Genomic DNA, 18,539 nt, shown 5'->3' with positions numbered 1-18,539 from the left:
AGTTGGGTCTGTCACCTTGACCCTCAGCATGGAAGCAAGATTCCGTCAAGAGGAACGGCATGCGGGCTTCTGCTTCAAATTTCAACCGTTTGCGTGTCATGCAACTGTTTGGAAACGCATTTATTCGAATATAAAGCAAAGTTTCTTCTTTCTTTTTTTTTTTTCAAGAATCCTTAGCTGGAAAGCCTCAATCGTCACCTTAAATGTGAATTTTGCCTTTAGGTGTACCTTCATGGCAAGACGAATTTCGTCTGATAATGTGGTTTCGCTGACGCTACGAAGGCACACTATCAGGTGAAATACGTACTGCTGTGAAGCCACACCTAAAGGCAAAATTTGCATTTAAGCCACACTCATCATGTTGAAGCTCCCTTCCTCCCATTTCATGGTCGATATTTTGCATTTTGGTTGTGTTAGTAACTCAATACCTGGGGCAATCCCGGCAGAGTCTGAATGATGTGTCAGCTACTCTATATCATTAGTGTGCATACTTCAGTTCCGTTTTCTTGGGTGCCCCAACGGCACCCTCGCCTTATAATCATAGCCGCCTTATAATCAAATAAATACTACACTTTGCAGAGACGATTGCAACTGCGTGATCTACCCACTGCACTTGTCAGCTTGCAATGCCCAAACCTGGCCATTAAGGAGGCTGCCGCCTGCCTTGACGTCTGCTCGGTCCCGAAATTTAACACTCAAAACGTGCCACAGGCATCTTCTTCAGGTGCGCACCTTTCCAGAAACAGGCTTGCGCCTGTTGCCGCTGGCAGACTTGAGAGCAGACTTGGTGGGCGTGGCCCTACGGTCCCAAGTGCTGGCACGCCTCGGGGAGGTGGGGCTGCCTTCCAGGCTGCGGGGTCGCTTAGCAGGAGACGCTGTCATATCAGTGCTTCCTGCTTTCGCTACGCTGTCTGCTGGGCCATCTGCCGTGCCATCTGCCTCGTCCTGTGCCAGGCACTCAAACGATCCAGACGTAGAGGTGCACGACGTTCCCGTACTACTCGTGTCGTCCGTGTCTTCAGCATCGTCGTCCAAGCCGTCTTGCTTCCTGCAAATGCCACAACATTGTTGACACGTTGTATCAAGTTTAATATAATGCGAGCAAAACGTTCAAACCTGTGCATACAGTTGCAAGGTACCAACGTTAATCGCTACGAGTAGCATTTCCCATGCTATCAAAAATATATATAGAGAAAAAAAAAGCTGGCCACATGAAAAAAAATGCATGAACAGAAAAATGAAAACATTAACAGGGTAAGACAGGAAAATGCTGACAAGCATACATGATTAATCGTGGAATAAAAAGACAGCTCCAACATTCAGTTTTATTAAGTAAGTTAGTACAAAGACAGCTGTATACAGGAAGGGATCAAGTTTAAATGAAGTCGCAGATTTCGTGCAAGGATTGTAAGTTTTTAACCCGTCAAGAGATAAAACATCTCCGACACATGTCGCACACAAGAGAATGTCAGCATTTTAGCATCCATATATAGATTTCTCTACCATGGTGAACTGCTCATTACAAGAGTCCACTTACTGTACCAACTCACGTAAAAGCTTGTCCTTTCTTGTTTCACGACTTGGCATGAGAAGTCGTTCTGCGCCACTTACGTGGGTGTCGACGAATTTCAGCGCTCCAGAAATATAAACTCAATGCAAACATATTAAAAGAACACTTACCGCAAGAAAAGAATTTAATGAAGGAAAACGAACAGCGAAGTACCCTGACAAATTGTAAAGCCTATGCACACAGGAAGCACTCCCAAAACTAGTCAGGCACTGTGATGTTGTTAGGATCGTCACGTTGCAAAGCGTGTGACGCGAGGAAGATGGAGGAGACGGTGCATGATGAGAAACACACGACAATTATATTAGACGGCACGTAAACACGAAGAATACCTTAAACTAGCCCCACACATACACGGTTGTTCGTAAACGGGAAAAAACATAGTCTCACGAGGTTGCGGTTGAAGTACGGAATGTGGTGAGGCGTAGAGTTCTTGAAGTGGAACACGCGCTCGTCGAGTGATGACCGGCGTGGTGGTAGAGCAGACGCAGCAGCACAGGGCAGGAAAAGGTGGACGGCCCACAGCTCCGTGGACGCGAACAGGCCACTCTGGAGTCTCGAGCAGGCCCCAGGCGCTCGTTTTGATGACGGACGCCTGGTCACCCGAACCACACGCGTAGAAGCGGGTTCGAGGCCGCAGCAGGCCGTTCCGGGGTCTCGTGCAAGGCAGCAACCTGAGGCGTTCCCAGTCCCGAAGACCGACGCCCGGTCAGGTGAACCTCGCCAGGAGATGTCGGTTCCGAAGGCCCGGTGGCCCTAGTCGCGTCGGCGTTCGAACGATCTCCGATGCCCGAGCCCCTTTTCCATGCGCTGCACGAGCCTCCTTCGTCTTCCTTTTCCTCTTGTTGAGGACGGCCGCAATGTCGTCTGCTCTTGCGCTCGGTACTTTTTGTGTACTTCTTCACAATCACCCCCTACTTAAGAAAGTTCTTTCGTTCAAAGAACTTGAGGGTACTCGCTATCTGCTGGTCCACCGTAGCACACACGCACCACAAAAGCATTACTACTGCACCACAAATCCGTGCACCGCACACTCGGTATGTTTGAGTACACATAAAAAATACCACAGTGCTACAGGTCCGAGCACCGCACACTCGGCATGTAAGAACACACCAAAGATTACAACACTAGAGTTTCGAGCACCGCACACTCGGCATAATGACAACATGAAGAAGTCACAGCACCACGATATAAGGTGAAAACAAAAATCCACTAAACTAACATGCCAGCAAATGTTGTTCGACATTAAAGTTACACCCATTTGAAGTTCATGCTTTTGAAACGCCATGTTTAAAACACCATGAGAGAGCGATGCCAATAAACTCGCGTCGGCCGCCGGTTATTTTCCTTGAAACGGTACGCATGTCGATCATCATTTTCGGTGTCATCAGTCTGACAAGCAGCTGACGCTTTCGGTAATGGCGGTGATGTAGGTGGTCGTTGCTCATACTTTTTCAGTAAATTTATGTGGAACAGTGTCGTCCGTGGCTCGAGGTCAATAACGTAATCGACGTCAGTTCTCCTCTCAAGTACCGTGAATGGCCCTTTCCACGTAAGAATCAATTTGTTGTTGTCCGAAGGGAGCAGTAGCAGAACCTTGTCTCCTACAGCTAAGTGACGTGGTCTGGTCTTACGGTCGTAGTGCTTCTTCTGTACAAGTTTTGCTTTTTGAAGCTCCTCCTTGGCCAAACGACAAGTGTCTTCAAGACGCTTCCGTAGCTCAACTACATACCCGTATGAGGTTTTTGCGTCATCATCAATATGATGACCTGTCCATAATTCTTTCAATATCGCCATGGGTCCTCTGACATAACGGCCATACAACAAGTCGAAGGGTGAAAAACCCAGGCTTGACTGAGGGACTTCTCGATAAGCAAAAAGCAAGGGTGCCAAGTAACGGTCCCATTTTTTCGGGCTCTCTTGACACATTCGTCTTATCATTTGTTTAAGGGTGCCGTTGAATCTCTCCACAAGGCCATTTGCCATCGGATGATACGGAGTTGTTGGCGACTGCGTAAAAGAGAGAAGACGGCTCAGCTCCTTCATCAGGCGTGACGAGAACGATGTGCCTCTGTCACTGATGATCTCCTGTGGGACTCCCACACGAGAGAACATCTCTAGAAGTGCCTCAGCTATTTTTTCTGTTTCAATGCTAGGCAGTGCCACAGCGTCAGGATACCGCGTTGCCATATCGACCATTGTCAGAACGTACTTATTCTCTTTCTCTGACATGGGAGTTAATGGTCCCACAATGTCAATGGCAACTCTCTTAAACGGGGTATCAATGACGGGAGTACTTCCCAATGGTACTCGACCTATTAGATGTTTAGGAAAAGTCCTCTGGCACGTATCGCACGATTTAACAAATCGCGTGATGTCTGATTGGAATCCAGGCCAGTAGAACTCTTCGCTCACACGGTCTGTGGTTCGCTTCATTCCTTGATGTCCGGCAAGGATCCCTTCGTGAGCCATTTTCATCACAAAATGACGAAGGCTTCTGGGTACGACAAGCTGTTCCATGTGTTTCTTTGACCGCAGTGTGTACCTTCGGTAAAGAATTCCCTCCTTTATAAAGAATTGGACGTCGGCGAACCTAGTCTTCACCTCTTTGTCCACTGCTTCAAAGCATTTACGTAGACTGCTGTCCTCCCCTTGCCTGCTTTTCAAGTTGATTGGGCTGATGTCTAGGGGGTTTATAGCTGGTACTGGTAATGAAGGCGGACTTGATCTTGGCTGTCTGGTTGTCGCCGCCACTTCCGAGTTGTCCCTGGTTTCTCTAGCAGACGATGATAAAGTGTCAGCAGAGATGGATTCACTGCTAAAACAGTTTCCACCTTCTGCTCTAAATGATTCATCCACAGCGCTCGGTGTATAAAGATGTCTTTTCCATTCATTGTCAGGATTGGAGGCATTCCGTACACCTTTCACATTTCCCAGGACAATATCATATAAAGGGTTGTCCATGCATAAAACCCGAGTCTTGCCTGTGAAGAAAGGTGATGCGATTTCCACGGTTGCTTCAGGTAGCTTCAACACTCTTCTGTCCAGAAGACAGACCGAGGAAATTTTTCCTGTCAGCTTATTGTCTGGTACAAGGGACCTCTTGACAATAATAGAGTCACATCCCGTATCTCGCAAGACAGTAGCGGGATGTCCTTCAAGCACACCTTCGGCAGTAGGCATAGACTTTTCGTCTTGTTTACGCGTCTGCGTTCTCCCGCGTTCCAAACTTCCGGGCACTCGACGCAAGGTCTGTGTCTCTTCGGTTATTGCCTTGGACATGTCTACTTGTTGCATCGAGCACGAAGCCTTCTCAGTACTGTTGGATTTTTTGGGGCAGTCACCTGTCTTATGCCCAGTGCGGCGGCACTTTCCACAGAAATATGTATTTGTATTTGGACCCTTCGTATTGGTCCAGCAATCAGCAGCTCTGTGACCGCGTTTACCACAAAGAAAGCAGCGTGGTCTTTCCTTCTCTTCTTGTCGCTCAGGAGTTCGAGCTTGACCTGGTGGCTTGCTAGGTTCTTTCTCGTTTTTACCTTTGCCAATGTTAACTAACCCCTGCGCCTCCAGGTAGTGATCAGTAGCTTCCGCTAGCTTGTCAAGTCCCTGACAATTCCTTTCTCTTAAAAAGACTGCCAGTTTCTCATGACAGGTCATGAGGAACTGTTCTGAGACAATCTTGTCCCACAGAGCATCGTATGTCCGGTCTGTATTGGCCATTTCTTGCCAGTGGTCGAAGTATCCTAATAGACGACCGGCGAACTGTCTACCAGTTTCGGAATTATCGGGTTTCGCTGACCGAAACTTTCTTCGGTAGCCTTCCTCCGTGAACCTGAAGCGTTGCAAAAGCGTCTGTTTTAGTGTCGCATAGTCCATGGCATGATCCGGTGCCATTCTGCCGACAACACTTAGAGCTACGCCTGTCAAATAGAGGCTCAGCGATAGGGCCCATTTGTCTTGTGGCCAGCCCTGGCTCGTTGCGACGTGCTCAAATCGTTGAATGTATGCATCCAACTCATTGCGTTCTTCGTTAAATGGTGGGATTAGCTTGTGCGGACTTTGGTAGCTCTCGGTAGCACCCGCGTGCACTCTCTCTGTAAGTTGCCCAGTAGTCATGCTACCTGCTGTCGCATCTAACTCCCTCAACTTTAACTTGAGCTCGAGCACTTCCCTTTCAGCCTTTAATCTAGCTAGCGCTTCGGCATCAGCTTCTTTTGCTGCATTGCGTTCAGCCAGACGTGCTTCACGCGCTTCTCTTTCGCGTGCGCGCTCTTCGTCTACCCATTGTTTCAGTGCCGGGCCAGTCAACCCCAGTTCTTTTCCAATTGCCGTAAGCTTGTCTGTCTCCATCCTCACCCGTCACACACGCATATGCAGTGTGCTGCTCTTCTCGATAGCGTAAGAGCAGTCCTGTTCGCGGACGCCAGATATGTGATGTTGTTAGGATCGTCACGTTGCAAAGCGTGTGACGCGAGGAAGATGGAGGAGACGGTGCATGATGAGAAACACACGACAATTATATTAGACGGCACGTAAACACGAAGAATACCTTAAACTAGCCCCACACATACACGGTTGTTCGTAAACGGGAAAAAACATAGTCTCACGAGGTTGCGGTTGAAGTACGGAATGTGGTGAGGCGTAGAGTTCTTGAAGTGGAACACGCGCTCGTCGAGTGATGACCGGCGTGGTGGTAGAGCAGACGCAGCAGCACAGGGCAGGAAAAGGTGGACGGCCCACAGCTCCGTGGATGCGAACAGGCCACTCTGGAGTCTCGAGCAGGCCCCAGGCGCTCGTTTTGATGACGGACGCCTGGTCACCCGAACCACGCGCGTAGAAGCGGGTTCGAGGCCGCAGCAGGCCGTTCCGGGGTCTCGTGCAAGGCAGCAACCTGAGGCGTTCCCAGTCCCGAAGACGGACGCCCGGTCAGGTGAACCTCGCCAGGAGATGTCGGTTCCGAAGGCCCGGTGGCCCTAGTCGCGTCGGCGTTCGAACGATCTCCGATGCCCGAGCCCCTTTTCCATGCGCTGCACGAGCCTCCTTAGTCTTCCTTTTCCTCTTGTTGAGGACGGCCGCAATGTCGTCTGCTCTTGCGCTCGGTACTTTTTGTGTACTTCTTCACATGCACATAAAAACTAAACTAGATAATGGTTATATACTGTTTCTAGCTCAACTAGCCGACAAGTGGTACTTAGGAATAGAATTTTCTTAATGTCATCAAGTGTCGCAGACATCGGCCTGAGTGGTTCCAGCGAAGCGTAGGTGTCGACCTCCGTTGCGAGCGACAGAGTCGTTGTCTTTTGCCACGACCAGCGTGGCACGGGACGTGGTCTGGGCCAGTCGAGCATTGGGCCGCTACCGTAGCCAGCTGATTGCCTCCGTGGCACAGGCAACGTGGGGCTGGACCGGGGCTGTGGAGCACAGCCGCAACGACGTAGTCGAGGTTGAGGATCTGGAGCTGTTGCCAGCGAACTCTCAGACGTCCCTTCGCCTGATCGTGGTTCTCGAAGCTTCCCGTCTCCAGAGCACAGCTGGAGATGCTCCTCGTCCACGTCAGCAATGCCAGCTCCTCTGCCTTCGTCTCCTTTTTCATATTTTTTTTTCCTCTCGTGCTTCACATGCTTTCGCATCGCGTGTCTACTTTTCTTTTCGCTGACCGGCGTTCTCATCTTCACATATGCACACATGCTTTGCCGGTGACTCATGACAGTGGATAAGTTCTTTCCTTGCTAAATTTCTATGACAGTTCAAATGTCTTTCCTTCACATTTCGGGTCATTTTAAAGATAAACCGCAGCTATATATATTTTTTTTCAAATCTGGATGTAATGTGCAATAATCTGGTACAATGAGAAATGCCGCGTCAATTCTGTAGACTTTCTTTTAACAAATGAACTTGGCAGTTAACGTTAACAGGAAGACGACACCATTAGCCCCTTTTAGCTACTGGTGTGGCTTATGTGTGTGGGAAAATGTAAAATATTACTAAGCTCCCTCAAAGCATGGGCACACCACCTACAGCACACAACTTCAACTGCTGTGAAGAGGAGGAGGAACTGACCTCGTTCCACACCACGGAAACAACACTGTGTGCGACTAGCACTGGACACATCGACGAACACTAGCTTTCTTCGCACAGTGCTAACGAATGCCATCGCTTGTAGACGGCGATGCGCCTAATGCTAGCGACATGAAATCCCGTGAGAGCAAACGTACCCCCGAAAGAGGTCATGCGAAGATATGGCGCGCTTCTTTAGCCACTCGTGGAATAAAGTCACTTGTTTTCTGGTAAATATCAATATTTCCAACTCCATATCATTCAGACTTATGGTGGGCCCCGTCGAGTCCGAATTCTTGGTCAGCCTGAAGGTAGGTAACCTGAAGTTCGACTTATGAAGTGGCTTTAGTCATGTGCGTACGCACGTTTGTCACTCACGTCTGCGCAGTCAGTCATTGTGGCGCACTTCGGCGTAAAATTGTGCCGTCTTATCAGGATTGCACATGAAATCACGTTTGGAGCAAACTGGCACATCTGGCGCAGGAGTGGTAGCGCTGTGCATTTTTCTCCCATCAAAATGCCACCGCGGTGTCCAGGATGTCATTCTGTGCCCTCGGGCTCAGCGGCACAACACCAAAGAGCAAAACATTCATGTCAACCTGCCAAATCTTTGCAGAAGAAACATTAGATGATGACTGCATATAATTTTGTAATTTATAAAATTTGGGTGTGCGCTAGAGGGCAACCTTGAATGTTATAATTACAGTTTTCTATGTTATAATCAAGAAAAAAAAACATTTATTTTGTCACCTTTTCTTTCAATGTCTCTCTTCCTGCTTTTAAAAGCAGAAAGACATTCGAAGGCCATACTTTTCTAACAACGTACAATTACGGAATTTCATTACTGAATATGCAAACCCAGAATAAAGAACAATATTCTGCGCATGCTCTTTGCAAACACCAACTGCCCCGAAGGAAAAAAATTTGTCCTGGGCACAATGAGAAGCACTGATGTGATAGCTGGTGAAATGCAATGTGCACTAAGCCTTAGCCTGTTTCACGCAGTGTTTGTTGGAGTGAACATTTACAGGTGCAAGCAAGCAATTTCCTTTTGAGAAGTAAAAGTGGAAGTCGTATTCGTTTGTGGAAGCTGGCAAAATAATATGACTGCTTTTATTTCTCCCCTTACCTAACCACAATTAGCCGCTGCTCTTTATTACAAGCCTTTCTCTTCTTAATGCTGGATTCGTCTAGCTTTTCTCAAATTTCTGTTTGAGCTAACCCACTAATAGGCGTTACGCTGTCTTTGAAGAAAAAATGACGTCAGCACCATCTAGCAAACTAGAGAAGTCATGCACGAGAACAAGACTGATGAAGATAAAGCAAACGCACTCAATCATTGTCATTACAAGTAGAAGAAAACTAGGACTGCTCTACAACTGGGAAGGCAGGAAGCTAGACTATGCGGGCTTGATCCAGAACACAAGTGTTCAAGCAGGCATTCGCCACTCAAGGCAGCTGCTGATGGAATCACATTCTCCAGGATCAGTATTCTCCACTGCTATAGCGTCAGCAGAATGGCTAGGAGAGGTAGAATCCCTGACTGCCAATCTGTTGGTCGCAAGTTTGAATCCTTGCGGCAGAGTGATATTTTCTACTCTTTCATTTCCTTCTTTGTAACTCGCAAAGGATTATGGGATTCCAGTAACGAACGGTGGCGGACACCAAAATGACCAGGCGAGAGAACCCGTTACACTTGTTGCAGTGAAAAACTAAAAAATTTGCCTACCTGTCGACCTGGTGTTTCCGTTCAGGTGTTCCCAGAGGGCTGCAGGTGTCCTCCTGCTCTTCCATGCCGGCAAGCACTTCGTGGTCGTCAAAGACTATTCCCGCGGCTGGTCTGACGGTGATCTCGTGGGTCAGCATGTTCACCGTCAGGATCTCCTCTTCCTCCCCGCACATGGGCGAGTCCTCGAGCGGAGGCCACGCCGACCGCGGTGACGGCGGCACGTCTCCACCGCCTTCAACACTGCTCTCCAGGACCGATGAGACGTCGTTGAGGTCGTACTCCACCAATCCTTCGTCGTCACTGTCGTCTCCTGCTGGCCAAGAAAAAAAAAAAAAAGCAGCTGGTCTTTCACGTTACGTACCACCCAGTTGCTTGCAACTCTTAGCAGCGCAATGAACATATGAATGCCAACGAGATCTGCTTAAGACAAGTTTTTTTAAGCTCGCTAAGACCCTTCCCCATTGTCTGAAAAAGTGCATTTCATGCACTGGCGTGCTTGTTTTCTCTTACATTCAACATTTATTAGCATTCATTAAAGTTACGCTCAACCAGCAGCCCACATAACACGATGAAAATTGGAAAGCTTTACTGCTGTGACCTTGCTTCGAAGGAACATTCAGGTTTAGTCTCGCTTAGCCCTTTGAGGGTCACCCGTACAGCGGTGACCAAACGTGTGAAAAAACATGCTCTTTTTAAATGAAGCACCGCCTAGCATCACTCTGGAGGTGCTGCAACCTTCCAAAACTTATAAAAAATAATTCTTGTTACGCTGTTGCCCCTCAGTGTCCGCCAAAACTATCAGCGATTTCTCGCTTAGCTTTATGCTGGCTGTCACCGCTGTAGTTTGGAAGTATTTCTACATTGTCTAGTTTACGGCTGCGTGCTTATGCCCATGTCGTTACACTTCATAATCGGCATACTCGCATGTGTCGTTTCGAGTTACAGGCAGTGGGAAAACTGATTTCTATCTTGTTTGTTGTCACTCAAAGCACTGACGCGAGATGCTCATGTGTGTTGCTCTCTCTTGGGCATGCAATTAATGTACTTTGTTTACAGCCGGGCCCTCACAAACCAGCGATACTGCTGCACGTGCACATCTGTTTACGAGACGCACTAGGACTGAGGCAATCTCACCTATCAATCTAATAACTGATTGCTGCAAGTTTCTTGCTCGTTTCGTTTTTCTGATGCGTGCGCAGCACTGATTTTGCTTGCAGCTGCTTGTATGCCACCCTTTCACAGTGGGATACTGGGGCCGTATTCTCGAATTATTCAGTTAATTTTCTATTCTTGCTCAACGGTTTGGACGCAGCTCGGAGGCCACCCACACGGCTGTCATCTTTGCTGGTATCGCAACCACAGCTCAACACGATAAAAGCCGGAAAAGTAAATGCAACGTTTTAAGATATGGGCCCTACTTGTGTCAAACTTATTTAAAACAGTTGTCTAAGTTTTTTTAATGTATTTTATACCTGTATACAAAATTAAATTATGTGCAAAACTGCACACATTAAAGAAACTTGTGTCACATTTATTGTCAGTTAAAAATTATGTTTGCATTTTTTCTCTGAGTCACTTGGAAAATGTAAATCTGCAATAAAAAAAATGCGACCCGGGGTGGCCGCACCCCGAGAAAAAATGCAGCCCTCAAAGGTTTAAGAACGAAAATTGGTTCACCTGGCAGTCCAGGAAATTATAAAGCATCCACACCAAAGCTTGAAGGAATTCGGTTTCATATTTCCACAAGGTCCGTGGCTTACACCCATATATCACAGGAAAAACAAGAGCATTAAGAACTTTGCAGGCTAACATTTTTATCTTTCGTATTTTTTTTAATGTCCACCCATTGCTCTCTTTCCTAGAACTATTGCAGTCATTGATAAATCTTCAGAGGAAGTAGCTACCACAGTCTACCGAGTTGATAAAATCCACCATGACATTGGGTGCCACAGTGTAACAGGAAATTCGTGATGTTCATAACCTGGTTGGTTGGAAGAGCAGACGTTATCACGTATGCGGTAAATGTGCGCAAGATCACGGTGTCATCAACACAACTCCCGAATGAATTTTTGTTGGTGTACAATATCGAAACAACCTTTCATCGTAACTTCCAATAAGAAAAGTCGGAATACATGCCAAGGAAACATACCCTATTTGTACAATTCTAACATGCACCCCATTTTCGCAGGTGTAAAGTAAGAAAATATAAGTGCACCTGAATTCAAATGTGCCAAACACTCACCACCACACAGCTATGGCTACGCGGCAACCATTGAATCCACATGTCCCACTAAACGTTGACTTTTTTTTCTTCTATATTCCACATTTAACATACACCAACAGGGTGATTCATGAGTCAGTGTTTCTTCTACATCACTACATTCTCGTGAAATGCGCTATTTACTTAATGTGTGATAGCCTGCCGAACAGCAGTGGGCTGCGGTGAATTCATTATTTTTACATTTTCTGTGCAGATTATCCCTCCTATATTTGCAGTTATAGCATGCAATGAAGACAGGTTGTTACCAGTACCGAGTCTGTTGTCAACACTTTGCCTAGTCTTTTGCACTGTTTGATCGTCTTCAAATATTGAGCGATCACTTTTGAAATTCATGCTCCAGAGCAGGTTGGCATATCCCAGGTGGTTTGGTGCAGGATAGCACAAATGACAGAGCTCTTCCACACCTGCCTGTTGGGCTTAGAAAAGACCAGCTGTATTTGCTCATAAGACATGCCACAACATGATTTCAGACATTCAAATTAAAACAGTGAATAGCAGAAAACAAACACATATGAACAAGATAAGTTGCCTGTTAAAAGTTCCTCTCAGGCAACTTTAACTTCTGATTTGACTTCTGAGCTTGCTAACAGGAGCTACCAGAGGTGACTTGAACAGATTAAATGTCTATCACGAAAGACATGCCCGCCAAAGAACTCACCGTCCTCCGGTGCTTCCAGTCCGTTGCACAAATGCCCATTGGCCAACACCGGCCCATTCTGCATTGCGTGCCGGTGCTGTGCTGCTGCTTCATTGGCAATCCTGCGCATCTCATCTACTGTGGAGTTCTCAGTGATTGCAAGCGAATCCTCGTAAGAGGAACCCCCCTTCCCCACATCATCGTCCACCGTCAGGTCCGAAAGTGCCGACTCTTCCATGTCATCCGCGAGATTCCACGATGCACACTTTGGGATGGGAGACACGCTGGGGCTGGGACAGTCACCCGTCGGTGTCGAAGAACGCACACAATGTGCCCGCGGGCTCGCAAAGTTGTCATCGTCTGCCAGGGTCGCATCAGAGCACTCTGATGTGTTGTCGCCGTCAGGCATGGCAGTCAGGAACATAGTCTCCGACTCGGACGCTGCATGTTCCAACAGTTCCGGCACCAACTCGAAGCTCGATTCCTCAGACTCCGGCGCCGTCACGTACGAAGCACTGTCGCGGCTGTCGTTGCTGCCACCTTGCGTTGCAGGCTCAGGGGCCGCGGCAGCAGGCGTCGACGTCTCAGAGTCGTCGCCGCTCTGGCTGCAATTCAAGACAGGGGGGCACAGATCAGTGTCGGCTTCCCGCCGGACATCTCCGGAGGAAGCATCTGGGGTGTTAGTGCTCAGCGTGCCACCGTCGATGGAGTTAGCGGCCGAAGGGGTCGGGAAACAGCCGTGTGCTGAAGTGCAACCACCACCAAACCGTCCCGCGACTTCGATGCGGCTACTTACGTCCTCGCGTGTTGCCGGGTTCCGCAAACCGCTGTCGCTTTCAATGGAACGTGGAACCACCTCCGTAACTTGCACCGTGTCCCCGCCACCAACACCACCCCAAATACCCACGTTTGGAGACACCACACTGCCACCGCCGACACCACCGTTCAGAGCACCGTTCCCAGGAGCAGACATGGAAGATCCATCCTCGAGTCGCCTCCAGATGTCAGAGTCCGCCCCGAGGCTGCGTGGCTCACTGCCGCTGGCATCCACATCGTCAATGACGGTGATGCGGAACATTTCTGCCACCTTCTCGGGTCCTTCGCGAAGCAGGTCCTCTACCGAAGCGCTCTTCTTGAAGCCGAGGGAGTTAAGCTCCCGCGAGTCGACGGACTCAGTGCCAAGGCTGTCCTGCCGCTGCATCGACTCACTGGGGAGGTCGACGGATGCTGTTGACCCGGACTCGGCAGCAAGGATTGCGTCCAAGTCGCGGATTGCTTCCGAGATGTGGAACGAGGTCAGTTCCTCCTCCTCTTCCACGGTCGGTTCAGTGCGGAGGTCCTCTGCGCTCCCATGCAGATTCTGGAGGCTGGCAGCCACGAAGTCGCTCTCGAAGCCAAGTCGAGACAGAGACATCGCAGCAGGGTGGTTCGGAGCAAGGTTGTGCTCTTTGACACGGTCCGGTCGCAGTGCAGCCCAGCGCGACTCGAAGTCGTGGGCATCGCTGTTCTCACGTTGAAGGTGGCCTAGAAGCTCACGGAGCTCGTGCACAGATGGCCGTTCGCCAGGGACTTCACTCCAGCACCAGGTGGCAACTTGGTACCTGCCACAAGCAGAAATGAATAGCAGTCAAATAGTCCATTCACTTCAACATTTAAATTCTGGGGCTGCCAAAACCATGATCTGATTAAGAGACCACCTAGTGTTCTTAAATCTGCACCCAAGCCGAAGTACTAGAGTGTTTTGGATTCTGCCCCCATTGAAATGCCGCTGCCATGGCCAGGATCGTACCTGCTGCCTCGAGCTCAGCAACAACGCCACAGCCACTAAGCTACCGTGGTGAGTCGGTCTAATCGATTCACCACCACTTCCCGAAGTAATTAAGAGTGTGCTGTGCCTCGCTATTCATTTCATGATGTCTGCACACTTGCATTTGTTAAATTAAAGAAGGTCGCAGTTTCACCCGAAACGCAAGGCATTGATTGTGATAACAAATTAGTGGACAGCTAGCTGTACGAAGTAAGGATAGTAGTTTTATCAGCCATATAACCTTGTGAACATAGGCGTATTAACTAAATTAACAAGCAAGGTGTCAGCGTGCACAGGCAAACACGAACACATCACACTTGATGACAGCGGAAACTTGCTGTCAAAATGCTGCAGTGAAGAATCCCGGCAGCAGCAGTGAGCGAGTCGACCTTCGTGCTGCGTCTCACATCAAGGCGAACTTAGCCGCGAAAACAGAGCGCACGGCAGACTTTCTTCCTGTCGCAGATGGCCTTCTAGACACAACAACCCAGGCAGGTGTGTGCCGCCGCCCGGCCCAGAACTGCACCCTCCCCTCCTCCCCTGCCTCCCAACCATCCCTGCAGACCCTTGTGCATGATGGAAGGCAGTTCGCTTCCTCCCTGCTTTCCTCACTTGCGTGTGCGAGATTGAGCCACGATTGCCGGCTCACCCTCGCAGGCTTCTACTTGCACACAGAGCACATGGGGCACAGCGACGATTTTATCACCCTTAGGCTCTATACGGAATCTCACCGCACCGGCAGAAATGCGTTTGGACTGTCCATACAATTGCTATCTCAACAAATATTAATTAAATTCTGGCGTTTTACATGCCAAAACCACCATACGATTATGAGGCATGCCATAGTGAGACTACGGAATAATTTTGACCACCTGGGGTTCTTTAACATTATCCCAATTCACAGGACGCTGGCATTTTCGGATTTCGCCCCGAATGAAATGTGGCCGACGTGGCTGGGATTCGACCTCGAGCATGCCCTCCACTTAGGAGATAGACAGTGCACAGCTCGTGCAAGAGGTTCTGCGCAATCTCAAAATTGGCACTTAAGTGACGGGTGAATCGAATGGCTTTAGAATTTCAGAATCTCCACGCAGTGCAAGCTGCTTCTGAGGCACAGAGCAAGAGTGTGGAGCTTCCAGGGCTACAACAAAATCACAGTGTATCAATGAGAAAATGGAAATTTATTCGCACTTAATGTTCATCATCATCACTCTCGGAGAGCTCTCTATAGCTGTATATAAGACCGCAACATGTCGCCCTCCAGGTGGTCGACTGCCTTTCACATCTTTTGAACGACTCTGCAACCATTGTAAATGGGATGGCGGGCCATGCCTTGACTAATCAACTGCTCATTTCATCCTGCAATGCATGCAATTCTCCAGGATGTTGCTAAGGCGTGATGTGGCTCTGTTGCTGCTAGCTTAGCATACCAAACAATTCTCTTGAATGAGCTTTCATAAAGGAAAGAAAAGGAAAACAGATCATCACCATTACGGACCTGTAAGGGAGCTTGCTCTATTAGCGTGTTGCAGTGACAATAGCGCTAACAAAAAGTTGCTTTTGCCTACAACATAGTATCATACCCAACTGACGTTGGGACAAAATTTACATCCCCTTTCCTGGAGAAAAGGTGCATGGTATAATTGAATAACTACGGTATTTTGACATTGTTTTTTGGTACAATTATACTTAGCGAGTCTGCTATTTTTGTTATCGTTAATGCTTTGTCATTTCTTTACTATTCATGCTACTGGCATATCTAACTGTCTCTGCTTTAATGTAGTTAGTAGGGCTGCTCGAATATTCTAATATTACTGAACTTGAATCGAACAGCAAACATTTCGAATAATTCAATCCACAAATCGAATATCTACTATTCAATTTTTCAAACATCCATTATGCTGGTTGTAGAGACCTGCACAGCACCTCGCGTGTGCCGCTTAGGCCCCCATGCTCGACACCATGCAAGCGAGCGCCTTATTTCATTGTTTCCGGTGCAAAAGGTGCACCGTGCACATCGCGCTTGGGCCACCCTGGTTAAGGCAGTTCTGGACTCAGTTTTCGCAACCGCTGCGGCCCTTCTGCATGTTGGCCCAATGCCGGCCCAATGCGAGCATCGCGCACACAGCACCCAAACATCACATTTTGCAGAAAGGCAGCAGTCTGCCGGAGCCGCCCCTGTCAGTAAAAGGTTCATCCAGGTCAACAGGACCAATCGAAGCGCTAATTGGTGTGGACAGAGGGAGCAACAACGAAAGCAGCACGTACTTCAGGAAGTGCAAAAGCACAAGCGAAGATCAGGCCGATTAGCCGCCAGAAGGCAGGCAAATCGTGTTGGTACACAGACATGAACTGATGTGGTGTCTACCAAGCTGGCATTTCTAAATTCCCTTAGTGTCTTTGCAAAATTCCCCGAGACAGAACTTTGTTTTACGTCAAGAGGGCTGACACCATGTCACCTCACTTCGTCACTCTCTAGTAAGCATGCTAAAAATTTTAAAAACAACTTAATCCAGTTTGAATAGTAAGTAGTGTTTATTTTAATCAAAAAGAAATCAGAAGGGAGGGGTTAATAAAATGCACATAGAATAAAACATCTTTAAAACATGGTAGAACTCAATGTAAATTGAGTTGAACATTCTCAACTACGAATAAAAAGGGGATGCATACAGAAAAAATTTTCAATTATCCCTTTTAGTCACGAATTATGATCGACTGTCGATACATGTGTGAAAAATAGATGGTACTTGAGACTCCACTGAAGCAAATCAAGATGGAAAAATCACTCGTGATAATTTTATGATGAGTCATCATAATTACAGAGTAAACTATACATTTGAATATTGTAAAGTCAGTCGCGCTACAATTTTTGATAAAAAGTATTAAATCTCCCACTCGAATTATAACCACAAATTCTACATCGGTCTCAAGTATTTCAAGAAAGAAAAAAAAATATTTCGAGGTCGCTACCGACATGCCCCAAGACAAACGTCATGTAAAACACAGCATTGCCTTCACCAAAGCGGTATTCTGCAACGATACATATCATTCAGAAGTAAAATGGAAGTAATTTAGGTTATCAGAATGTTCGATTTACCCTAAGCTTAATGTTTGTGCTCTATTCCTTGCTACCACTGCACAGAAATGGTAAAAATAGGTCGCATCCACAAATGTGGCCGCCCAGACTGAAGGGAATATGAGCTATTTCTATCAACTGATAGCAAGCTCAGTGGCATGAGGCCCGAACTTTGTCACAACCGAGATTCTACAACAGATGGTGTGTCAACTTCAACTGCCCTGATGTACTCTCAGCCCGCGCACAACGCCTCACTGTTGTGTTTCACTGCTTTAAAGAGTTTATTTTAGTTAGGATGAGGGGCACCTGCATCTCGGGGTTCAGCCAACACTCTGCTTTTTGAGCTGGAGCTCCTTCAAAGTGGCGGTGGAACGCTTCCTTTCCCGTTCATTCCTCAATGCGTAGTTCCCTTCTGTTATTGCCCTCCTTCTGCTGCGTGTTCGCCCCACCGACCATTGGAATTTTCCGCTTGGTCAGCTGCACAGTCAACGTCCGATTCTTCCAACACTCTAGGGGCCACGAAAACATCCGAAAAAATAAATGCTCGTCTTTTACTGTGCTAATGGGCTCAGATCGCGACATGCACATCCGAAAAAGCTCTGAAAGCCTGCCAGTACACATATTATTAGGCATATCGGTGCTTGTGCTGTGACAGGAGATGGCGGGTGCACGCGTGTATAATTAAGGAATACACACTTTGTCCCATGAAAATTGCCTCTTGCCACATTTAGTATGCTTCACCGCATAACATTGCTGTACCGAGGCAAATCTGACTTTCGAGAACCGACATTATGCAACGTGCTGTGCTTTCCAAGCTTCGAAGCCAATTGCAAGGGCCACAAAAGCGGGGTCAGTGCCATTGCTAAGCGCAGCAAATTCTTTCAAGGAAAAACATGGCATGGAACGGCAAGAAGCTTAATAGCGAATGTCAAAGCAGCTAGGCCTAGCACTGCTGCACAGGTGGCTTTAATTAACGTCGTTTCACACCTGCAGTCAAGGCGAACGGTCCAGAAAATGGGATGGCGAAGGGTTCTTGCATCCGAAATTTCAGACGATCTCATACACTGACTCTATTGGCCTCGAGATCGAACAGAGTCGGCTCCTAGCGGCGAGGTGACGAAGCTCCGAAGTGTGGATGCCGGTGGCCCATCGCCGCTCCAGCCGCAGTGTGCAGTGATCGTAGTTCGCGAAATCACGATGGATGTCGATGAGGACGGTTTGTTCGATGGTTAGTAACCTCTCAACCTGCTATTCTTTCATTTTTGTAACGGAAATTCGCAAAGTAAATCGCTGTACGTTTTTAGTGTACTGATGCGAAAAGCATTTGCTTAACGCGACCACACCATGTGTGCTCGTCTCCTTTCAACGTGTTGTGAGGTTAA

At 47.9% G+C, this 18,539-nt stretch overlaps 1 protein-coding gene across 1 annotated transcript in view; it reads right to left on the bottom strand.

The window, feature by feature from the left end:
- The window catches only part of LOC135905248 (serine/threonine-protein kinase LMTK1-like), an 89,493-nt gene that overhangs the window by 24,218 nt on the left and 46,736 nt on the right, over positions 1-18,539 (bottom strand). Inside the window, exons 12-14 of the mRNA XM_065436259.1 lie at positions 12,296-13,875; positions 9,357-9,666; positions 733-1,048 (exon numbers count right to left, since the gene is read on the bottom strand). Of these exons, the coding sequence (XP_065292331.1) occupies positions 733-1,048; positions 9,357-9,666; positions 12,296-13,875 (2,206 nt within the window). The remainder of the gene's footprint in view (positions 1-732; positions 1,049-9,356; positions 9,667-12,295; positions 13,876-18,539) is intronic.

This window comes from Dermacentor albipictus, chromosome 8, assembly GCF_038994185.2.
Source record: "Dermacentor albipictus isolate Rhodes 1998 colony chromosome 8, USDA_Dalb.pri_finalv2, whole genome shotgun sequence".
Classification (NCBI taxonomy): Eukaryota; Metazoa; Arthropoda; class Arachnida; order Ixodida; family Ixodidae; genus Dermacentor; species Dermacentor albipictus.
The sequence above is the reverse complement of the archived record's forward strand: the minus strand, read 5'-3'. Positions and strand labels throughout refer to the sequence as shown.